This window comes from Falco rusticolus, chromosome 6 (genome assembly GCF_015220075.1).
Source record: "Falco rusticolus isolate bFalRus1 chromosome 6, bFalRus1.pri, whole genome shotgun sequence".
NCBI classification, from domain to species: domain Eukaryota; kingdom Metazoa; phylum Chordata; class Aves; order Falconiformes; family Falconidae; genus Falco; species Falco rusticolus.
Window position 1 is genome coordinate 66,473,550 of NC_051192.1, and position 20,462 is coordinate 66,494,011.

General features: G+C 39.6%; 1 protein-coding gene across 11 annotated transcripts in view; it reads left to right on the forward strand.

The window, feature by feature from the left end:
• Window positions 1–20,462, forward strand: part of MYT1L (myelin transcription factor 1 like) — a 305,846-nt gene that overhangs the window by 282,477 nt on the left and 2,907 nt on the right. For 7 of the 11 annotated variants that reach the window (XM_037392857.1, XM_037392856.1, XM_037392860.1 and 4 more), the window contains 3 exons: window positions 14,642–14,733; window positions 16,478–16,587; window positions 20,113–20,256. In XM_037392857.1, coding sequence (XP_037248754.1) covers window positions 14,642–14,733; window positions 16,478–16,587; window positions 20,113–20,256 — 346 coding nt within the window. The remainder of the gene's footprint in view (window positions 1–14,641; window positions 14,734–16,477; window positions 16,588–20,112; window positions 20,257–20,462) is intronic. The other 4 variants (XM_037392858.1, XM_037392861.1, XM_037392867.1 and 1 more) reach the window with 1 other exon arrangement.

A 20,462-nucleotide genomic window follows, 5' to 3' on the forward strand; every position in this document is an offset into this window, starting at 1 on the left:
TATATATGAGAGAAGTTTTTGAGGCAAAGATTTCTTAGAGCTGCTGTTGCACTTTGTACACATAGTGTCATTCCACTGATATCAATGGACCCTGGAAATGATTCACAAGGGCTGGTAAATCAGCCTTTAAGTAGTTAAAAACCTGCTCTAACCGGTATCACATAGCCTGGAATTTAAATTTATGTGTATTTGTTTGTACATGCTTCTGAAGCAGAAATAAGTAGTCAGTGGAAAAAGTCACATATTTCAGTAAATTTGAATCCTACCCTACGAACAAAGGCACCAGCAGAGGCTTCTGTTTTTTTAATGTTTGCCATGCCTGTCTGCAGAAATTTCTATGGATAGTTTTATTTTGTCAAGGAGTTTGCACAGGAAAGAATAGCAACAGAGGGTTATCAGTAGGGACTTGAAGCATAGGATTAAGAGTACTGTGCTTCAAAAAGGCGCCTGTGCTAGCAGGAGAGGCCAGTGAGAAATTAGGTGACCTATCAGCAATATGAAAATGAATTGGAAGCCATGTAAGCATGGAGTCAGTAGATAGGTAAATGACATAGGTTATATTGAAATGTAAATTAGTTATTGTATTACAGCTTTCCAGTTTGGTTCCTGAACAGGCCCTTACATCCCCATACTTAATTTAAGAAAATTTTTCTGGATGGCATCATTTCCAATACTGTAATCTGGGGGAACTCAGAATATAGTTGGATTTAGCAACCCTGGTCCTTAGCGCAGGAGGGGAAATGTGCTTGGGCTGACTTTAGTGGAAATTACATGCAGAAATGCCTTTTCAGATCTAAAACAATGTTCTTGCTCCCATCTCCTGCCCATTTTTATTTAAATCAGTGTTCACCCATTTCAAACACAGTAATGTGGCTTTTAAATTCCCTTTACTATGGAGAACTGTTGCTGTTTAATCCCGGTAGGGAGCTCAGCCCTGCACAGCTGCTCGCTTGCTCACTCCCAGCAGAATGGGGGAGAGAATCTGAAGGGTGAAAGTGAGAAAACTCGTGGGTTGAGACAAAGACAGTTTAATAAGCAAAGCAAGAGCCACACACACAAGCAAAGCAAAACAAAGAATTAATTCACTACTTCCCACCAGCAGGAAGGCGTGCAGCCATCCCCAGGAAAGTAGAGCTCCATCACGTGTAACAGTGACTTAGAAAGACAAACACTGTATCTCTGAATGCCCCCCCTTCCTCCTTCTTCCCCCTACTTTATATGCTGAGCATGACGTCATATGGTCTGGGATATCCCTTGGGTCAGCTGGGGTCGGCTGTCCCGGCTGTGCCCCCTCCCGGCTCCTTGTGCACCCCCAGCCTGCTCACTGGTGGGGCGGGGTGAGGTGAGGAGCAGCAAAGTCCTTGCCTCAGTGCAAGCCTGCTCAGCAGTAACAAATGCATCCCTGGGTTATCAACACTTTTCAGCACAAATCCAAAACACAGCCCCATACTAGCTACTGTGAAGAAAATTAACTCTATCCCAGCCAAAACCAGTACAAAATCATATGCTAGTAGAGCTATAATATACAAGAGATGATCAAATTGTAAGTATTTTCCCCATTTACAAGCTAATGCTAAATAAAGATGAAAATGTACAGAAGGGGAGTTTTTCTTTAGTGTACTCTACCCTTGCTGAGGACAATGGGTCTCCCAGATCTGTAAACAAGTTTATAGAATAATTTTGTATTTGGGCAGCAAGGGCACGCTACTGTGTTTGCAAAATGTCTAGTGTGCTGGGAGGAAGTAATAAGTAATGGACATCATGCAGTGCCTTTTCCCTTCTGAAGGGATGTATGTAGAAATTGTGAGGTGGTTATGGGAAACGTTTACCTATGACAGTTATGGTCTATCGACTTCACGCACAGGAAGGTTTAGTTGATGGTAAGGCTGTCAGAAAGCCTGCAGAAAGATAATAGCAGCACACTCAGATCAGCCATTGCCCCATGTGTATGTCCTGAGGTGAAGGAGCACTGCCGGTGTTGTTTCTCCTAAATGTTCTAGGTTGGTCACAGCTCTGAGCTGCACAGCTGCATTGCTAAGCTTGGGAACAGGCAAAGATGAAAAGACAAAAAGATTAAAGCTCAAGACAGGAGCTGCCCTCTGCAGCTTCTTGCTAGAAGCAGGCAGATACTGACACTCACACAGATCCTCAGAGAACCTCTGAGCTCCCAAACACTGAAAGCATTCAGGACGTGTCAAATGTGAGGGAAGGAGGACGGAGATAGAGATTTTCATGTGCAGATCCTTTTTCTCATGAAATAGGCTTTGCTAGAAATAGATATTGTATAAAAAACGTGTGTCATCGACCTTAGCTCCTGAAGGAAAGGTTTGCAAGTGCCACCTACAGTCAAACCTCCTGGTGCTCAGGGCTGCAGCTTGAGCCTGTGTGCATGAGTGCCAAAGGGGCAGCAGGTCTATAATCCAGATGCTTTGATGTGCATCTAGCATGTGATCTGCAAACATATGCGAGTGGCTGCAAATTTGCTCCTAAATTACTGTAGAGCTTTCAATCTTTGTTTACCTAAAGCCACATCCTCTCTTAGCATCAGCATTTTTCAGCTTCAGCTCCTAAAAACGTAAAAATACATAGCATTAGTTCAGTGAATGAGTCTTTTGGAAATAAGCTGTATGGTTAAAAAGGGCATAGGGAGGCTTTGTATTATTCTGATTTTTTTTTTTTTTTTGTACATAGACTGGCAAGCTCTGTTATTTGAGCAAAATCAGTGCTGCAGAGTCTTGGACCTGAAGTAGTCTTTGTGTTGACGTAGTGTTGTATGAGGCCTATAGTTAAGACAGCAGGACTTACATTACACTAAGTTGTCTGAATTCTAAATGCCAGCTAGTCCTTTTGGTTCGTGGATAAATGAATGTGCCCAGAATTTTGATGGAGGTAATCAGTTCCTAGCAGGTGTTGGCCTTTTGGCAGGATAGGAAGCTTATTTGAAATAAAGCCTGAATTTAAAAAAAATAATAATATCAGATATTTGCAAATAAATGTAGAGAGAAAACTGAGAAGCGTTATTAAACAACTGAAAATATAATGTTGTTATATCAGATCTGAGATTCCATATATACATATATATATATATACGGTGCAGCATTCACTGTGGACTAATGCAATTTAAATATATCAGAAGGTGCATACTAATACTGTGGTTCAGTGATGTTAACCACAGCGCAAAAATGAGATATGTCATGATAAAATACCTTGTGTAAAAAACAACAAAAACCAATTCATAGAATCACAGAATACCAGGCTGGAAGGGACCTCAAGGATCTCTGATCCAACCTTTCTTGGCACAAGCATGGTCTAGACAAGATGGCCCAGCACCCTGTCCAGACAAACCTCAAAAGTGTCTAGTGCTAGGGAATCTACCACTTCCCTGGGGAGATTATTCCAGTGGCTGATTGTTCTCGTGCAAAACTTTCCTCTTGTGTCCAGTTGGAATCTTCTCAGGAGTAACTTGTGCCCATTACCCCTCATCTTTCCCTTGTGACTCCTTGTAAAAAGGGAGTCTCCATCATCTTTGTAGCCACCCTTTAAATACTGGAACATGATGGTAAGGTCTCCCCTAAGCCTTTCTTCATGTGGCTTCCCAGCCCTTTGATCATCTTTGTGGGCCTTCTCCGGACCTTCTCCAGCCTCTCCACATATTTTTTGTATAGCAGGGACCAAAACTGAACAGGGTATTCCAAGTGTGGCCTGATAAGCACTAAGTAGAATGGGATAATGACTTCTTTATCATTGCTGGTGGTGCCCTTGTTGATGCAGCCCAGCATCCTGTTGGCTTTCTTTGCCGCTGCAGCACACTGTTCACCCATATTGACCTTGTTGTCCCCCACGACCCCTAGGTCCCTTTTCCACAGATCTGCTCCCCATCCAGGTAGATCCCAGCCTGTGCTGTGCTCCTGAATTATGTTTTCCCAGGTGCAAGACCATACATTTTTCTTTGTTGAACTTCATAAGGTTCTTTCTAGCTCACTCTTCCAGCCTATCCAGGCCTTCCTGCAAGGTGGCTCTCCCTTCGAAAGTGTCCACTTCCCCACTCAGGTTTGGTATCATCAATAAGCTTCATCAGGGTCGACTTGATGCCATCATCCCGATCTCTTATGAGATGTTAAACAGCATTTGGCCTAATATCAGTCCCTGGAGGACACCACATGTGACAGGTTGCCAGTTTGAAAAGGGGCTATTTACTGCCACCCTCTGGGTGCTGCCTGCCAGCCAGCACCCCACCCGCCACACGGACCACTTGTCTAGGCTGTTACACATCACCTTCTCTAGGAGGAGGCTATGGGAAACTGTCAGAAACCTTGGAGAAATCCAGGTAGACAATATCCACCACTCTCCCCACATCAGCAAGCAAGTTACTTTGTTGTAGAAGACAATCAGTTTTGTCAAGCACGATCTGCCCTTGGTGAATCTGTGCTGGCTTTTCCCAATCACATGCTTCATTTGACTTGTGACAGCCCCCAGGAGGATTTGTTCCATAACTTTCCCAGAGACTAAAGTAAGACTCATGGGCCTACAATTTCCTGCATTGTCCTTTAAGCCCTTCTTGTAGATGGGGGTGACATTAGCTCTCTTCCAGTCTTCTGGGACGTGCCCCAGTTGCCACAACTTCTCAAAGATTATGCAGTGGCCTCACAATGACATCAGACGGATCTTTTAACACCCTCAGGTGGATATTGTCAGGGCCCATCAGTTTGTAGGGGTCAAGCTTCTGTAATGGTTCACACGCCAACCTATCCTTCACTGACGGTGGGTCTGTGGCTGAATCAACCTGGATTTTTGTTCCCAAGGCCAGGGGCTCAACAGTGCTGCTGAAGACAGAGGTGAAGAAAGGTTTGAGAATTTCTGCCTTTTCAGCATTGCTGGTGACTGATTCACCTCTCCTGTTTAACAGTGGGCCAGTATTTTCCTTCTGTTTCTGCTTGTTGTTTACATAGCTGAACAACCCTTTCTTGTAGTTATTGACATCTCTGTCCAATTTCAATTTGAGCTGAGCTTCTGCTTTTCTAATGCACCTCTGCATGCCCTGGCAATGCCCTTGTAGTTCTCAACAGGTATTCATCTGCTTTTCCATGTCTGGTACGCTTCTCTCTCTGTTTTAAGCTGACTGAGAAACTTGCAGTTAAGCCAGTTGTGAGCATCCTTTAAAACACAAAGAATCCAAACTGTCAGATGAATTCTCAAGATGCTCTAAACTTCCAAAATACCATGTTTGTGGTGAATTTGTGTCCAGCAATTATATCTGTAGGGAACCAAAGGTTAAAAAGCACTTTTGAAAGGTATTCCTATGCTACGTTGAAAATAACGTTGAAAATGATAAAAACTTTGCAGAGAGGAAATATTTCTTGTTCTTCCATTTATGTATTTATAAAACATAAATATTATCAAACTCCACATTTGTAAGAAGCTTTTAATATGCAACTCATTAAATTATTTGATAGCATCTATTTCTAGGCAGGTCTCCTGTCAAGTCAACTCTTGTCCTTTGTTTCATTTGTTGCTACACTAAGTTGACGGAGTGCCACTTCTGAGTCAAAATTAATTCACTCTTAATTCCCATTGTTTCACTTTTTCCCTGGTAGGTTTTTTTAAGTTGCTTAGGGTATTTGTTTGTTTTTCATCTGCCTGTCCCCTCCCTACCATTGACTTATTTTGATGTTTCCCACCTCTTTTTTTTTTTTTTTTTCTTACAAGCTTTATGTCACAATTCAGCAGGAGAAAGTCATACAATGTAAAGGGTATAGAAAAACAAACCAAACTCACTGCATTTAACAGTAATTACAACTGACAATGATAAGTGTCATCATGGTGACATTGCTGAAAGATGACAGACATGCAAATGTGCTGACATTTCCAAGAAGGCAAAGAGAGAAACATGACAATAAAATGTAATAATGATATACATAAAAAAAGAAAAATATTGAACGGGAATCTGTGAGGTGGATCCTGCAGTACAAAGGATATTTTTACACAGGAATTTTGTGTTGACCCATAAGCTCAAGGGAGAAGGTTCTTTCTAAATTGCTTTTCAATACCTTCCTGTTCCCATCCTCCTCCTCCTCTCCTGCTGCATCTGTGCTGGCACTCTTCCCTTCTCTGTCCCCATGGCTCCTGTTTGGTCTTTCTTCCTACTTCCGTGCTTCTCAGTCCTCAGCATTTGAGGGAGCTGGCCCTCAGGTAGCTTCTCCTGAGCACTGGGAGAACAGGACAGGTGGTCTCACTGGTGTTGCTTCCAGCAAGCAGCCCTCTGCTCTGGCCCCTGCAGCCACACAAAGTATGTGGAGGCTCTGGCAGCCAAACACTAACTCACATTTACTGAGCATGTCCTAGTGACAGTCTGTCAGAGGTATATGATTCTGCCAAATCTACATTTGCTTTCATGAGGACAGCAGAATGCCTCTCTAAACTCAGAGCAGTACCCCATGAAATGTCAAGTTTTGCTCCAATTCACAATTAGAGAAATTCACTGAATCATTTGGGGTTGATCCCTGCCCCCCCCCCCCCCCCCCCCCCCCCCCACACACACACACTGCTTCCAGTACGTTCAAAACAAGATATATGGACAAAACAGTAGTATACAAGTATATTCTGAGGAATGGAAATTTTTTTCCTATGACGTTTGGAGAAAAACTGAGCCTGGCCAGACACCTACCATGGAAGATTTCAGTCAGATCAGTTAAAATTTGGCAAAAGTCTGAAGTGACTGAATGCAGAGCCTGGTTGATGTAAAGAATTAGGCCTTTTGACTGTGGGTAGTTTTGCCAGCTTTTTTCATTACGAGCTGGAAAGATGGAGTAGCATTTTAATCAGATGTATAGTCTATTAAACTGGAAGGCTCCTAACAGAGAGCTAATCTAAAAGGACTTAAGAGGTTTACTTACCTTGGGAAAGTCAAGAAGAAAATAATATGAAATTCATATTAGAAAAAGCAGACTGCACAATATAAACAAGAAAAATCATTTTGCTGAGCAGACCTGACAAATGCCAGCAGACGGTAATTTGTACAGGTGCTTGCAATGTGACATCTCCTTGATTTCAGACACTTAGCAGAAGCTCTCTGATTATAATCCTGTTTGTCCTCATTCCAGACATAGCCCATAAAAAAGCAGAGATGACTGGATGGCTTTTCAGATTTCAGGTGGGACAAATTTTCCACTTGTACCTTTTTCTCTCTGCTGTCTATACAAGTGCCTGGAGAAACTGTGCTTCATTTTAAGTGCCTAAGTGAGCTGGACTTGGTCACTAGATAGATCACTTGAAATATGGAATGGCCTAAGAGCACTAATCAGGGGTATGTAGCTAGAGATACCCCTTACCTATTCATACACAGGGAAGTCTCCGCCTGTTTTCTCCTTCACAGTACATGCCCTATTCAACTGACCAGTAAATCCACTGGTCTTCAGGTCATCTGTCCTGTTGTATGCAGTCATGGGGCATGGGAGAGGCTGATAAACTGCAGTAGCTAGTCGCCAGCTCCTGGGACACTCAGTGGTGCCCCATGAAGTGCACACTGCTTCCCTGTAACCTAGTGCTAGGGCCACCTGTAAACCGTGTGGTGTGCTGCAGTGCTTCCCCGGTCACCGAAGAATAAATGAGAGATTTTTGGACAGACATTGCATCATTGAGCAAGAGCCAAACCTCTTTCCCTGTTCAGGGATGATACAGGTCAAAGCTCATTAGCGCACGTGAGAAGCCCACCCACCGAGCCTCTGTGCTGACTAAGCAACTTCAATTAACAAAATGTGATGTAAATTTGCCACAGGACTACTGTGCCCAGATGAAGGGCAACTTTGGCAGAGCTCTTACAGTTCCAGCATTTCAAAATTCATTAATTGTTTTTCTGGTGTATGTTTATGCCTCAGGGGAATTCCTTTCAAACTGAGTCTGTTCTCAGCGCCTTTTCTCTCAGTTTGGCAATGTTTACAGTTCTGCATAATTTGTATTTTTGTTTTTTCTTACTGATGCTTGTTTTATTCTTTTGTTATGAGGGATGGGCATAATTAACCTATAACACTATTTTACCTTTTGAATCTCAAATAAAAACCAAATACCTCTCGTCTTCTGGGTATCATAGCACTTTGTATTGTTATCCATTTCGTGCTTGACCAACCAGATTTTAATGCTACTATTAACCTTCCTCCTGTAAAATAAGGAAGTAGTTCTTTCCTGAAAGTCTTTGTGAAACAGTGATCAGATATCATTAAAATAATTTTGAAAAGCTTACATTTTGTTTTAATCATAATGACTATATTTGTTTTATGGCCACTAGGGTAGTGTTTTCATTTTTCTTAGTTCTGGAACCAATACGAAGGCTCATCTAAACAGAATAAAATCTCAGCTACTTTCCTCAGAAGCTTTGGAAAGCAACTTGGATTAGGACCTACCACTTTCCACGTTAGATCAAGCTTTTAGTCTTTTTAGCTTAGATTCCCCTCTTGATTGAAAATTTAAGTGAAAGTTCTTAATCACCAACATTCACCTGTGAGTTGTAAGTGCACAACAACAACAACAACAACAAAAGCTTTAGCCAGGGAACAAGACCTAAAAAAGGCCATATTAATCAGAATTGTTCTTTTCCAGTGAAAAATTCTGAAATTGAGCTGAACAGACAATTTTTTCCAACACTGCACAAAGGCAGTCAGGGTTGTGTGGCCAGTGGGGAGGAGAAGAGATTCCTTTATGAGTTGCAGCATTCTCCATGCAAACAATACTAGCTTGTTTGCAAAACCTCTCTCCTGGATTCCCTTTACTTCACAGCTCAGTAAGAAGCTGGGGAAAAGCCAATCACCGTTGAATGTAAATAAAAATGAGTGCTGGGCTAGGGAGGGGTGCTTTTATCTCTGCTGGAGTTGTGCATAGAGTGTTTCATCCTTGAGGTGTTTAGCAGAATTTACTCATGGGAATAAGCAAATCACTAAAGCTGATACCTTTCAACATAGAAAAAGTGAGTGGTTCATGGATTTAATATTAAACCAAGGAAAGGGCTACTTTGATCACTAAGTGTGATCTCTTAACTTGAACTTCAAACATTACCAAATAGTTCAAGAGCTTAGGCAAAAAAAGTAAGGTTTCATCCATTAACAAAATAAACCAGTAGTTTTCACTGTGATCTGTATTACCCTGAATTTCAGAAGAATTTATGTCTGGGGCTTGTTTTGGATCTATCTCTAGTTAAAATAGTTCCCTTGAATGTGACTTGTTTCTTCCTCTAGTCTATGGACAACGTTATTTTTAATAAACAGGAAAAGTGTTTCATTTTCTTAACTTCTTGAAAAATTCCTGTCATAGTGAACCTATAAACATCTTACAGTGTTTATAAAGTCAGCCCTCAGGATGCTTTATGGGTACTCCAGGTTGAGGCTCTGGTTTCTTTACATCCTGTTCTTTCCTTCTTTGTAAACTTCAGTACTTCACACGCCAAATACAAAAGTTGCATTTTATTTGACCTCTGTCTTCTCCTTTCCCACATCCCTACTTCACTGTTTGGAAAATGTTTTCTTCACTTGACAAGCCAAGTACAATTCCTTCAGCTTCAAGAGGGACCAGACTGCATCTGTCTGCTGAGGCAAAAAATGTATTTAACAGAGCACGGCTAGAACCCAGATAACTAGAATCAGTCACCCAGGCAATTGTACCAATTGATCAATGATCCTCCACTCTGATGGCCTCTCTTGTTTGCATCCCTGAAAACAGTGCAATTGCATTCTTGAAGGAGTTCAGGATTTTAGCCCACATTTATTTGTTTTTAAACTAAATTTCTTGGTAAAGTTGCACTAAACACTAGCTAGATATCCCTTTCAAACTTTTTTCCCCACTAATTTCCCTTTTATTTTGGGACCAATTTCACCTTATTTTCTAAGTCCGCTGAATAAATGTCAAGGCATGGGTTGGAGTAACGTCACCATCCTAAACAAGTCTAAACAAGAAAGAATATTCACATCGTGATGCAATCACTGTATACTCTTTATCCTAATTTGTGCGTATCTAGTCTTTCTGCATACCTTCTAGATGGTTGTGTTTCTGTTAATCACTACACTTCAGGACAGTTAGGGTAAGATGTAGGTGTACATATGGATGGACCTTATTTTGCAGAGTTTATACAGCTGCTAGCACTTCACCTCTGCATGCCTCCATTTATAAAGTCTTCCTGTAAAAACAAGCCTGTTTAATGCAGGTTGAACTTGCAAGGCGTAAAACGATCACCCCTTCTACCTGTCAGTCCTACAGGCGTATAGTGTGTAGAAATGTCTGTTGCATGGGCAGTACCATGCCCTGCAAAGCAAAGCTGCATGATAGGTCCCACCTCTCGGTTTATCACCCATGCCCAACAAAAGCGTTTCCAATATCAATGGCGTGTTATGATCTCAGAAGTCTCCAGCCAAGCAGCAAAAATTAAGACCTTGAACTCGCAGCTGCTGCTGAATCAGGAACTCTGAGGAAGCCAGGAGTTGGGTATTTGCTTCTCACAGCCCCACCAAAATGCTGCTGCTTCAAGCCCTGTGGCATCCACAATTTGACAGAGATAAATGATGGCTCAGTATGTTTGTACTGTATTTACTACAGCAATACCCCAGCAATGTTAGAAAGCCTTATTAATTTTGTATTATGGAAAGAAAACTGTATTTATATTTTCTTTTGCACAGTTTCTCATGTGTATGAGAATAATGGCAGTGGCAAGTGAGATAACTGTGATGAATTCTGCTAGTTCTTTCCTGGAATGAACAGGCTGCAGAATTCCATGTTTGTGTAAAAGTCTGTATAAAGTTTGTTAAAACACAAGAAATAAACCAAAGCAGGATCACACACTAATTCCTCTTGTAACAGAAAACCTTTGACAGGCATCAACTGTAAAAGCTTTAAACTTGATGTGAGGATAAGTATTATCCATACCGAAACTACTATCTAGCATGTTTCTCTTGGTCTTTTTTTGATTATTTTGGAGATGTTTAAAGCATGCTTTGTTTAACTCTTAATGCACTGAAATGGCTTTCACTTGTACTCTTGTTTGCCAGTCATGGGTAGACAAAATCTCAAGAGATTTGAGACAAATAAAATCATATCTACTCCTTTTTGTCTTCTGTCTCCTTCTACCCCTGAGTCTTCTAGAAATCTCGAGCCACTCCCAGTCTCTCTCAGATCTCAATTCAAGCTTTTTGGTTAACTTTGCGCCTCCATGAGGATCAGCCCTTGTATAGCAGTCCACTTCTGGTGCGATGCTGACTTAGTCCTGTTTTTCATCTTACCTTTCCATATATCCTGCCCAATTTTGGTTGTTTGTAACTTAGAGAAAGAGCAGTTACCTTCAGGAGAATTAAACATAGTCAAGAAGATAGAAGGGAAGAGGTAGAATTTCCTTGCAGAGTAGAAGCTTATCCTAAAAGCCCTAATTTGCTTCTTAATTATTTAAAGTATTTTAGGTAACTTAATTAAGAATAGAGCTGAGCAAATAGGATGCATATTGCTATCTTTGTCTTATTAATTTATGAAGAATTTAGCCAAGTTAAATAAGATGTAGTAGAACTCAATTCTCTGTTCTAGATTAGTATCTACATCATCAAAATTTTAAGTGGCTGCCTCAGGAAAGTCAGCTAATCCACAATATACAACTAATAAAGAGGCAGATTTGCCGGTAAAGACCTGTAGAGGAAATTGAAGGTGTGCTCTGGCTTTGACATCTTCTCATGTTGAATTTCGTTCCTCTGGGAGTTTTGAATGCTCTCTTAAATTGTGTAAAGACACAAGGAAAGATAGGACTTTCTGTTCGTGCATGGCCTCTTCTAAGGACAGACCCATAGCAAGCTAAAGGTAGTCATAGTGGGACGTGATGCATATATTAAAGCCATGAGTGTAAGGGTCAGGAAAGCAAAAAGAGGCCTGTGATTTGGGCATGCAGTTGCATGGAAAGAAAGCCCTGTTGGCTGAAGCCCTCCTCTGTCTGTGCATATTGTATTAGATACCAGTGGGTAAGAAAAAACTAATCTGGCTACAGGATGTGGAAGCCTTCTGCATCCTCACCAGCAGGCCCAAAACCAGGCAGCCCTTTGCCTTTCCCCTCACTAAGTCATGACTCACCTTGGTGCCTTCCAGAGGAAGGTAGACCATCCATGCAGAATGACTCTCCAACGTTCCTGCAGCAAGAATAGGGAACGGGACCCAGATCTTTTTGTTTCCAGTTTATTTAGGCAGAGGGCATCTGATGCCAGTGTGCCTGAACTGCACCAGAGGTATAAGTGTCTACCCTTGCAATATATATCTTTCCAATGGAGACAGCATGGGCCAGAGACAGCTGCTATTAGGCAGCTAGAACGTGGCCACCCTGTTTTGTAGAGTAGGAAAGCTGGGCAGTGTGAATATGGGAACTTGTACCTGAGGCCTCAGGGTGAGAGCATGATTTGGAGTATGGTGAATATACTAGTAGAGAGGTCACCTTTCAGACAAGCTGAGAATATATCTACAGGTTTAGGCAGTCCTGAAAACTAGGTGTATGTAATCATGGTCTGGGAATAAGATTGGGATTTTGGCACTGAAGTTTGGATGTAGGCACACCGAGACACCTAATGCTTCTGAACTCATTTTTTTTTTGTTTCATTATTCTTCTGCACTTTCAAGTGCACGGTTCTAGCATCCAGGTTTCTTGTTTAGGGTTTGAATGCCATACTTATGGGCTGTTTGAGGGATAATTTTATTTTGAGGGATTCCCTAGGTTGTCATCAAACAAGACTTTTAGAGAAGCAAAGGCTGCAAACCAAGATGAGAATAAACTAACACAGTTCTTGTAACGCCCAGTGACGCTAACTCCTGAAAAAGACTGAGGGCCAAATATGAGGAAATTCATTAAATCAATTGAAAGGATACAAAAATTAAGTCAATTAAATGGTGCAGAAACTTGGCATATACTATTCCAGTGTTTTTTTCCCCCAAATGGCTAAGCCTCTCCTCCTTAATTTTCCTCAAGGCTCCCTTTGGGACTCAAGAGGACAGTTGATTACAGTCACACAGTGAGTCCATAGCAGAGCTTGGAACAATAGTTTGGCAACCTACCACCTAGACTACAGTGAAAAGCTACCGGATGGTGCTATTTCTTGATGCTACTAGTACTGTTCTATTATATGTCTTCTCAGTAACAGTATAAAATACTGAACAGTGATTCTTTTTCTCAGAAAAGGAAATTTTTTTAGATATTTTTCTGGGAAAAGTTTCCCCTTTTGAATGGGTGCACTTGATAATAGTAGCCCAGGATTTTCAGAGACACATTTTAATAATTAAACATTATATTTAAATGAGTAGGTCTTTATTTAAATAAATGCTTTTAAACAAAGATACCACATTCCTCAGAAACATGTTCCACATTACAGAGAGATTATTTGAGTGTTAGCTTTGAATTTGATTTATACAAAAAAAATAAAGCTCCCTTTTGGATCTGAAGAGGAAATATAAATGTGACTGTGGGCAATGAGAAGTACATGACGTTACTCAGTTTCAATGGCAATGAAACCTTACATGTTGAAGCAATAGGGAACCATTTAAGAAGTTTCCAAATTCCTTTCACTGCTAAAGCTTGCTCAAAATAAGACTATAGTTTTCCATTGTTAAATTAGATTGAACGTGTATTTTCTCTTACCTGTGATAGTAAAACTACATTAAAGATGTGATTTTGAAAAGGAGTATAGTTTGGTGTATAAAATTATTTATAAAATAGTGAGCACTGTCTGATGGTTATTTTTATTTTTACAAAAAGACCCGCTAAGAATCCATTTGCTATCAAACTGTTTTGTGTGGTGTAATTAAAAAGCTTAATATTTTGGCAACATAGGAGACAAGTAATAACTGAGTCTACATCCGTAAGTGTAACAAGCAGACATTATAAGAGATATATAGCCCTCATCAAGGCAAGGTCATTTTTATGGGAATGACTTCTCTTGGGCTTCAACAAAAAGCCAACACATACTTATTTTAAGAAACAATTTCGAAAAGGGCAATTTAGCCAGCTCAGGAGGTGATCATAGAATCATAGAACCATAGAGTGGTTTGGGCTGGACGGGACCTTAAAGATCACCTAGTTCCAACACCCCTGCCAAGGGAACACCCTTCCACTAGGCCAGGTGTCTCAAAGCCACATCCAACCTGTCCTGGAACACTTCCGGGGATGGGGCATATGATATTCACAAAGAAAATCATAGTTTATAAGAGCTACTCATTTGCATATGAGAGGTAGCTCATGTCCCCTTCTCTCAGCATTCAGTTCCATGTTTGAACATATGAATTAAAAAGGGTGGAAGTTCAGAGTGGGAACATGTAAACTCAAAGGGAAGTATTTACACAGTAACTGTTTTTAAAATAAAACTTGTTAATAAGAGCATTGTGTTTTTAGAAAATGGGACCGTTGTTCCCAGGCTTATAATTTTACAAGATATATCTGACTTTTATATTAGCTCTTTATACAAAAAGAATTTGGAAGAAAGAATAAAACCATGAAATCGCTACTGGTAAGTACTTCTTTTTCAGACTAACATACTCATTCAGTGCTGGGCAGTGAAGATAAACTTCAATACTGTTTTTATTACAGGTTTGGATTACAGATTTATTTTCAATGACCTATCAAAATTAACAAGCTCCTTACTGTTCACAGTTTATCAGGATGCCCCAGAGCTACTTCAGCAATGAAGAAAGCAAAGCTGTCTGGAGAACAAATGCTAACAATAAAGCAGCGGGCCAGTAATGGTAAATTTTTAATCATTGCCTTTTTTAATATTACTTCTTTGTAAACTAAAGTTATCATTGCTCTATAGGCTTTTTTTCGTACATGTGTATATCTTCTTTGTATACATAGTGGATTTACTGTCAGTAGACATAAAACTGGGGTTTCAGCTGTGGAAATCTGAGCCAGCAGTGGAGTGATCAGACTGGTCTGAGTTATGGCTACATAAATCAAAAACTCTAATATATTTCAAAGTAGAACATACCATTATAATTTTCTGGTTCACGTCTCATTTGTCAAAGGTGGATAGGTGGTCTTACATTGTTGCAGGATTCAGAAGAGAAAAAGGTTTGGTTTCCGAAGTGTTAAGTCGTCATGAGCTGTGCTCTGTAACCTCTGGCAGATGTAGATGGCCTTGTGCCATTTTGTCTCCAATAATCTGCAAACCTTCCTGCAAACCCTGAGTTGCAGGGAAGATGATGAAAGTAGCTTGGATGAAAGTCAGGATAGTGCCCTCATAGCTGAAGTGCAATAAAAGCAAAATGTAGGTGCTTCAGTTCAAATGAGTAATGCACAAAAGGCTTGTCTTTGGGGTCCTGAGTTTTCTTGGAAAACTTTATGTAGTCACTTAGCCTGTGACTGTGCGTGCCTTCTCATCTGCTGGTGTTGACTGTTTTTGAGAGCCACAGAGCATTTCGAAACAGTGCAGGAGGCATTTCAGCCCACACTGCCAGCGCAACTGGAGAAAGCACTGGCTGTCTTTGTTCAATAGCTAGTAAGCAAGGGGTGGAAGATCTGGATATAATTTTCTCTACAACTGGGAAGTACTGAAAACTGTATCTGCCATGCTTGGGAAGAATGCCTTGAGGAGCGGTATATGGGTATTTTGGGTATTTCGGGGAACACACAGCATCCTTCCTGTTAGAGTCAGGCACTGTGAAAAGGTATGCAAGGTTCATACTACATTAAGAAGAAGAGACTGGGAACACCAGTTTAGCTTTAGGAGTTCAGACTTCTACTTGCGAGAAAACAAGTCTATCTCTTCTCAGGATTATTTTATACTTTGTTATAGTAACTAAAAAGATAAATAAATAAAACCTATACAGTTTATTCCTGTCTGAATCCTTAAAAATGCAGGTACCTTTAAAATTCTGTTCTCTAAATGTTTATGCAATAAAAACTCGGAAGTCATGTCCATTTTGCAAATTATTCCGTATGTCATTATTTAATACCCTTCTGAACCATGAAATTATTAAAAGCAACAGCAGAATCACAATATATCCTGGTACATCAACAAAATTTCACTGTGTTGGGAAAAAAATCTTCTGAATTAGTTACAAATGATTTTGACAATGCTGTAATATCAAGAGATTGGCATGTTAATATATTTTATTTTCCTTCAATAGATCTGTAAGTGGTCACAGTCTTTCAAATAATTTACATATGACAGTAGAGTAGAATTTTTTTGCTGCAGGTGCATTTAGTATAATATAAAGTTAAATCAGTACATATAAAGAAAAAGGTGTGTCTTACTGATCCTCTAGGCATTTCAAACACTCTTGCTGGAAAATTACTGCAATTTTTAAAAGAAAAGTAGTGGAAAATACATTGTTTTAACTTCAAAAGAAAAGTTAAGGAATGATTCCTTTTTCTTTTTTACTGTAATCCTTTTACCTTAAATAAATTTATTTTCAAATATGGAAATAATTAATTCTCTGAACTCTGATTTAATTATTTTAACACCCCTTTTATTTTTACATCACACAGGTATAGAAAATGATGAAGAAATTAAACAGTTAGATGAAGAAATCAAAGAACTAAATGAATCCAACTCCCAGATGGAAGCTGATATGATTAAACTCAGAACTCAGGTAACAGTTTTATGAAGCCCTAAATTCAGGTGCTTTTTCTAGATGACTAATTAAAGGAAATACAGGAAATATATGTTTCTTGCATATTAAGATTTCTATCTCTGATTTGCCATTTATAAAATCAGAAAACAATATCCATTATTCAATTTACACATCAGTTACCAATCAGTTTACAATCATTTACCAAAAATAATAACAATAAAAAAAAGGCTTAATAAAATATATTCTTTAAAATAATTGCAAAAGCATGACCTGTCATGGTCAGCTTTGTATTTTCACTTGACATCATGGTTATCAACATAAGTTACAAGGTGAAGGAAGGAGTCCAGGTGAACAGCATGGCTTTTGCCAGGTCTGTCTTACAGAGGAAATTTAGATGGGGAAGTGAATACCTGTTACACTTCATCATGTGGTAGACTAAGTGCGGCCCTTGGCAGCAGGAGTGGTTCCACAGATCCAGCTTAATGCCTTTTAGGTTCCACATAAATCTGTTGGGGGGGAGGGAAAACCTAACATTAGACCATTATTTAAAACCTCATTATTCAGCAGTGCTAAAACTGGATGGAAAAAGCAAAGGAAGGAAAATAATTGAATTCTTTCCCTAGCATTTTCCAGTGTCCAGCATAGCTTCTGGTGCTTTTTCCTTCACATGATTTAAGCACAGTCACCAACAGTGAGATTTACCACAGTTCTCAAGATTTATCACCCTTTAATGCCATGGTCATAATCATGCAATTGATCTTGATGGAAACAGAGTAAACTGTTCCTTGTTACTTCTTTGCTGCTTGTGGAGAAGAGCACCATGTTCCTTCTCCTCCTCCTCCTCTTGCATGCTCATAAATAGAAGGCAGGATCTGCCTTTTCAACTTGGGGTTTCTTTTACTTCTAAACCTTAGCCAAATTAATATTGAAACCTCACATGAATTTCATGCCTGTGTTCAGGGTTCTACTGTCATTATTCAGCCTTTGTAGGATTTGACTTTTGTTTTACACAGTTTTCTGATATGACTAAATATAGCTGTAGGGTATTGAGGAGAAAATCTGCAAGAATGTAAAGCAAGAAGAATAATGACAGGAAAATCATGTGTATTTGCGTTGGAGGAATTTGGTCCTAAGTTTTGAATCTGGTGGCTTACAATATGCCTTACGTTCTCTTTTGCCTAATACAGTACTGTAGGTGCTATTCACACACAGATTGATGTAGCTGAGATTTTAAAAAATGTAAAGCAGTTTGGTTGTTATGTGTACATTAGGTAAATGCTCCAGTTGTCAACAACTTTCTGCATTTTTAATCTTATTTTTGGCCAGATGAATAAAAAATAGTAATAAAAAAAGTTATGATAGCACTATCACATATACATAAAAGTGTATTGAGTTTCAAAGATTTAGCTGGGAAGTTTAGCTTAGCAAGTTTTAATCCGAAATGAGTACAGAAACCACACCTCAGTGGTCTTAGTTCCAGCTTTCATATCTCAGACTAGTGCCTTTGTATATTCTTAGAAATCAGATTAGGTACTATGTGGGATCACTGCATATTCTTGGTAAAAAAATCTCAGCTGATGATTTCACCATCAAATTGAAAGGATTATTTTCACACCTTCATGCAGCAGATTTAGAAAAAGTGTAGAATGACTGCCAATGATATATACTGTCATGAAAATAATTAATAGGATTCTAGAACATAGAACTACAAGAGACCAAGAAATACTGTTTTGCCAGCCAGTCTTCTTCCCTTCCTACTTCCCAGCTCTTCCTAAGCCAATCCTGACAGATACTTGTCTAACCTGTTCTTTACTTCCTACAGTAGAGATTCCACAGTCTCTGGGCAGTCTGGTCTAATACTTACCTGTTCTTACCGAACTAGCTACTGATGCCTAGCAGAATATCCCAGCTGAGTCAAAGTTCACAAAAATTCAGAGACCTCAGTTTTTAATTCATACACTCTCCTGAAGACAAGCAATTTTCATTTCCAACATGTAGGGAATTATATTGTAGTAATTATCAAAGTCAACAGTTCCTTTTATTTGCAACAGTAGAATTATATTGAACATAAAAAAATGTTTGCTGATAAACCTTTTGAAGATCATTGTGCAAGCTAGATTTCAGTAAGACTTCACAGGTGGGAAACGCATAATGGGAAAATAGTGGAAGTTCTGTGAAGTTGCAACAGTCTTGTTAAATAAGGATTTGCATCCTTATTTGTAAAACGCCCTTTTGAAAGTTACTTCTATAAACTAATGGGCTGTATTTCCATAAGCAGACTGAAACTTTAGGTCCAGAATGAAACTTGAAACATCTACCTACCAAATGGTGCCGACAACTTCCTAAAACTTACTCACCCATGGTCAAGTTAATGCTAACTTAAGAACCTTTTGCCCTTCTGCCTGCTATTACTGCACAAACCTCCAGTCTTCCCATCAGCATTTGAATTGTATCAATTCTTCCCACAGTTGCCTGTCTATACCAGTGTAGAAATGGATAAAGATTATTTTGATAATTCAAAACCTTATGTTCTTTGGCATTTTTTCCACTTCTCTGACATCTTTTTTTCACCCTCTTGACAATCCATATTTTAACCTACACACACACAAAAGCACACTGTACACTTCATAACAGATGTTAACGGTTGTCATCCAATGTGGAAAGTAAGGATACATCTACAGAGGAAAGTGTAGACAGGTATGAGCGAGCTCTGCATGGGCTCTTGACGAGGTGGACATAACCCAGCGCTCATCTGAAATCCTTATAGCTTCATTAGCACAGTGCTCTGCACAAGCTCGGGTAAGTTGCCCCTCAGCAATGCTTTTTAGTTCAAGCAAGGCACCATGCAAGGTCAGACCTAACTTGTGTCTGGTCACCAGGGAACACAGGCAGAGCATACTCTCAGTTGTCTTCACCTGTACATGTAGTCATGCCCGAGAGACCCACTCTCCTGGCTATGTGTAAATTTTCTTCACTTCCTTCAGTTTTGCAAGTCACTGTGTGTATTAGAAAACTTACATTGCAGTAACGTGCAGTTGTTCAGCTTTCAAAAGCAGCCCTGTGAATTTGCATAGAACCAAATTATACTTACAGAGAGCTAAACACTGGCAGCAAGGAGCTGTGCATGCTTAACTGAGTAGATGTATATATATACACACATCAGAAAATACAAGAAATACATGACTTGCTGCAGAATGTCCCTAAGGTAGGCTCCTAGGAGTAGAAGTGTTTAACCACATAGGTGAACTTGCAGAACTAAGGTCCTTCTCAATGCCTTTGAACTCAAGAAGAAAATCTCTAAAGCACTGGAGTCAAATCCAAGTTCATTCATTATTACCAATGCTAAAAAGACAAGCTGTTAAAGTCATACAATGTGCAATAGGAATAAGAAACTCTTAACAATGGGAATAATTGCAGGTTCAAGCAAAACCTTTTAAAGCCATTTTCTCCTTTCCCTGCCTGGTTTTTCTGTTATCTGTCCCTTCAGAGAGTGCATGCTTTATAACAGCTTGCCTTATATTACATTGTACACAAATTTGTCCATTTTAGATTACTACAATGGAGAGCAACCTGAAGACGATAGAAGAGGAGAACAAAGTAATTGAACAGCAAAATGAGTCTCTTCTTCATGAATTGGCCAATTTAAGCCAGTCTTTAATTCATAGTCTAGCTAATATCCAGCTGCCACATATGGTAAGTGATTGAGAGCACAAGTTAAGGAATTTGGCGATCTTCAGTTCACTTCATACAATAGATGTCTTTTTTTATGTTTATGTTTCATCAACCAGTTGGATATTTGTGGTAACAACACTGAAACCATAAAGATACATTTAACTGCTAACAAAGACATGGCGGGCCTGTTCCAGTGTATCCTGTAAAATTAAGTAAGAACTAAATAG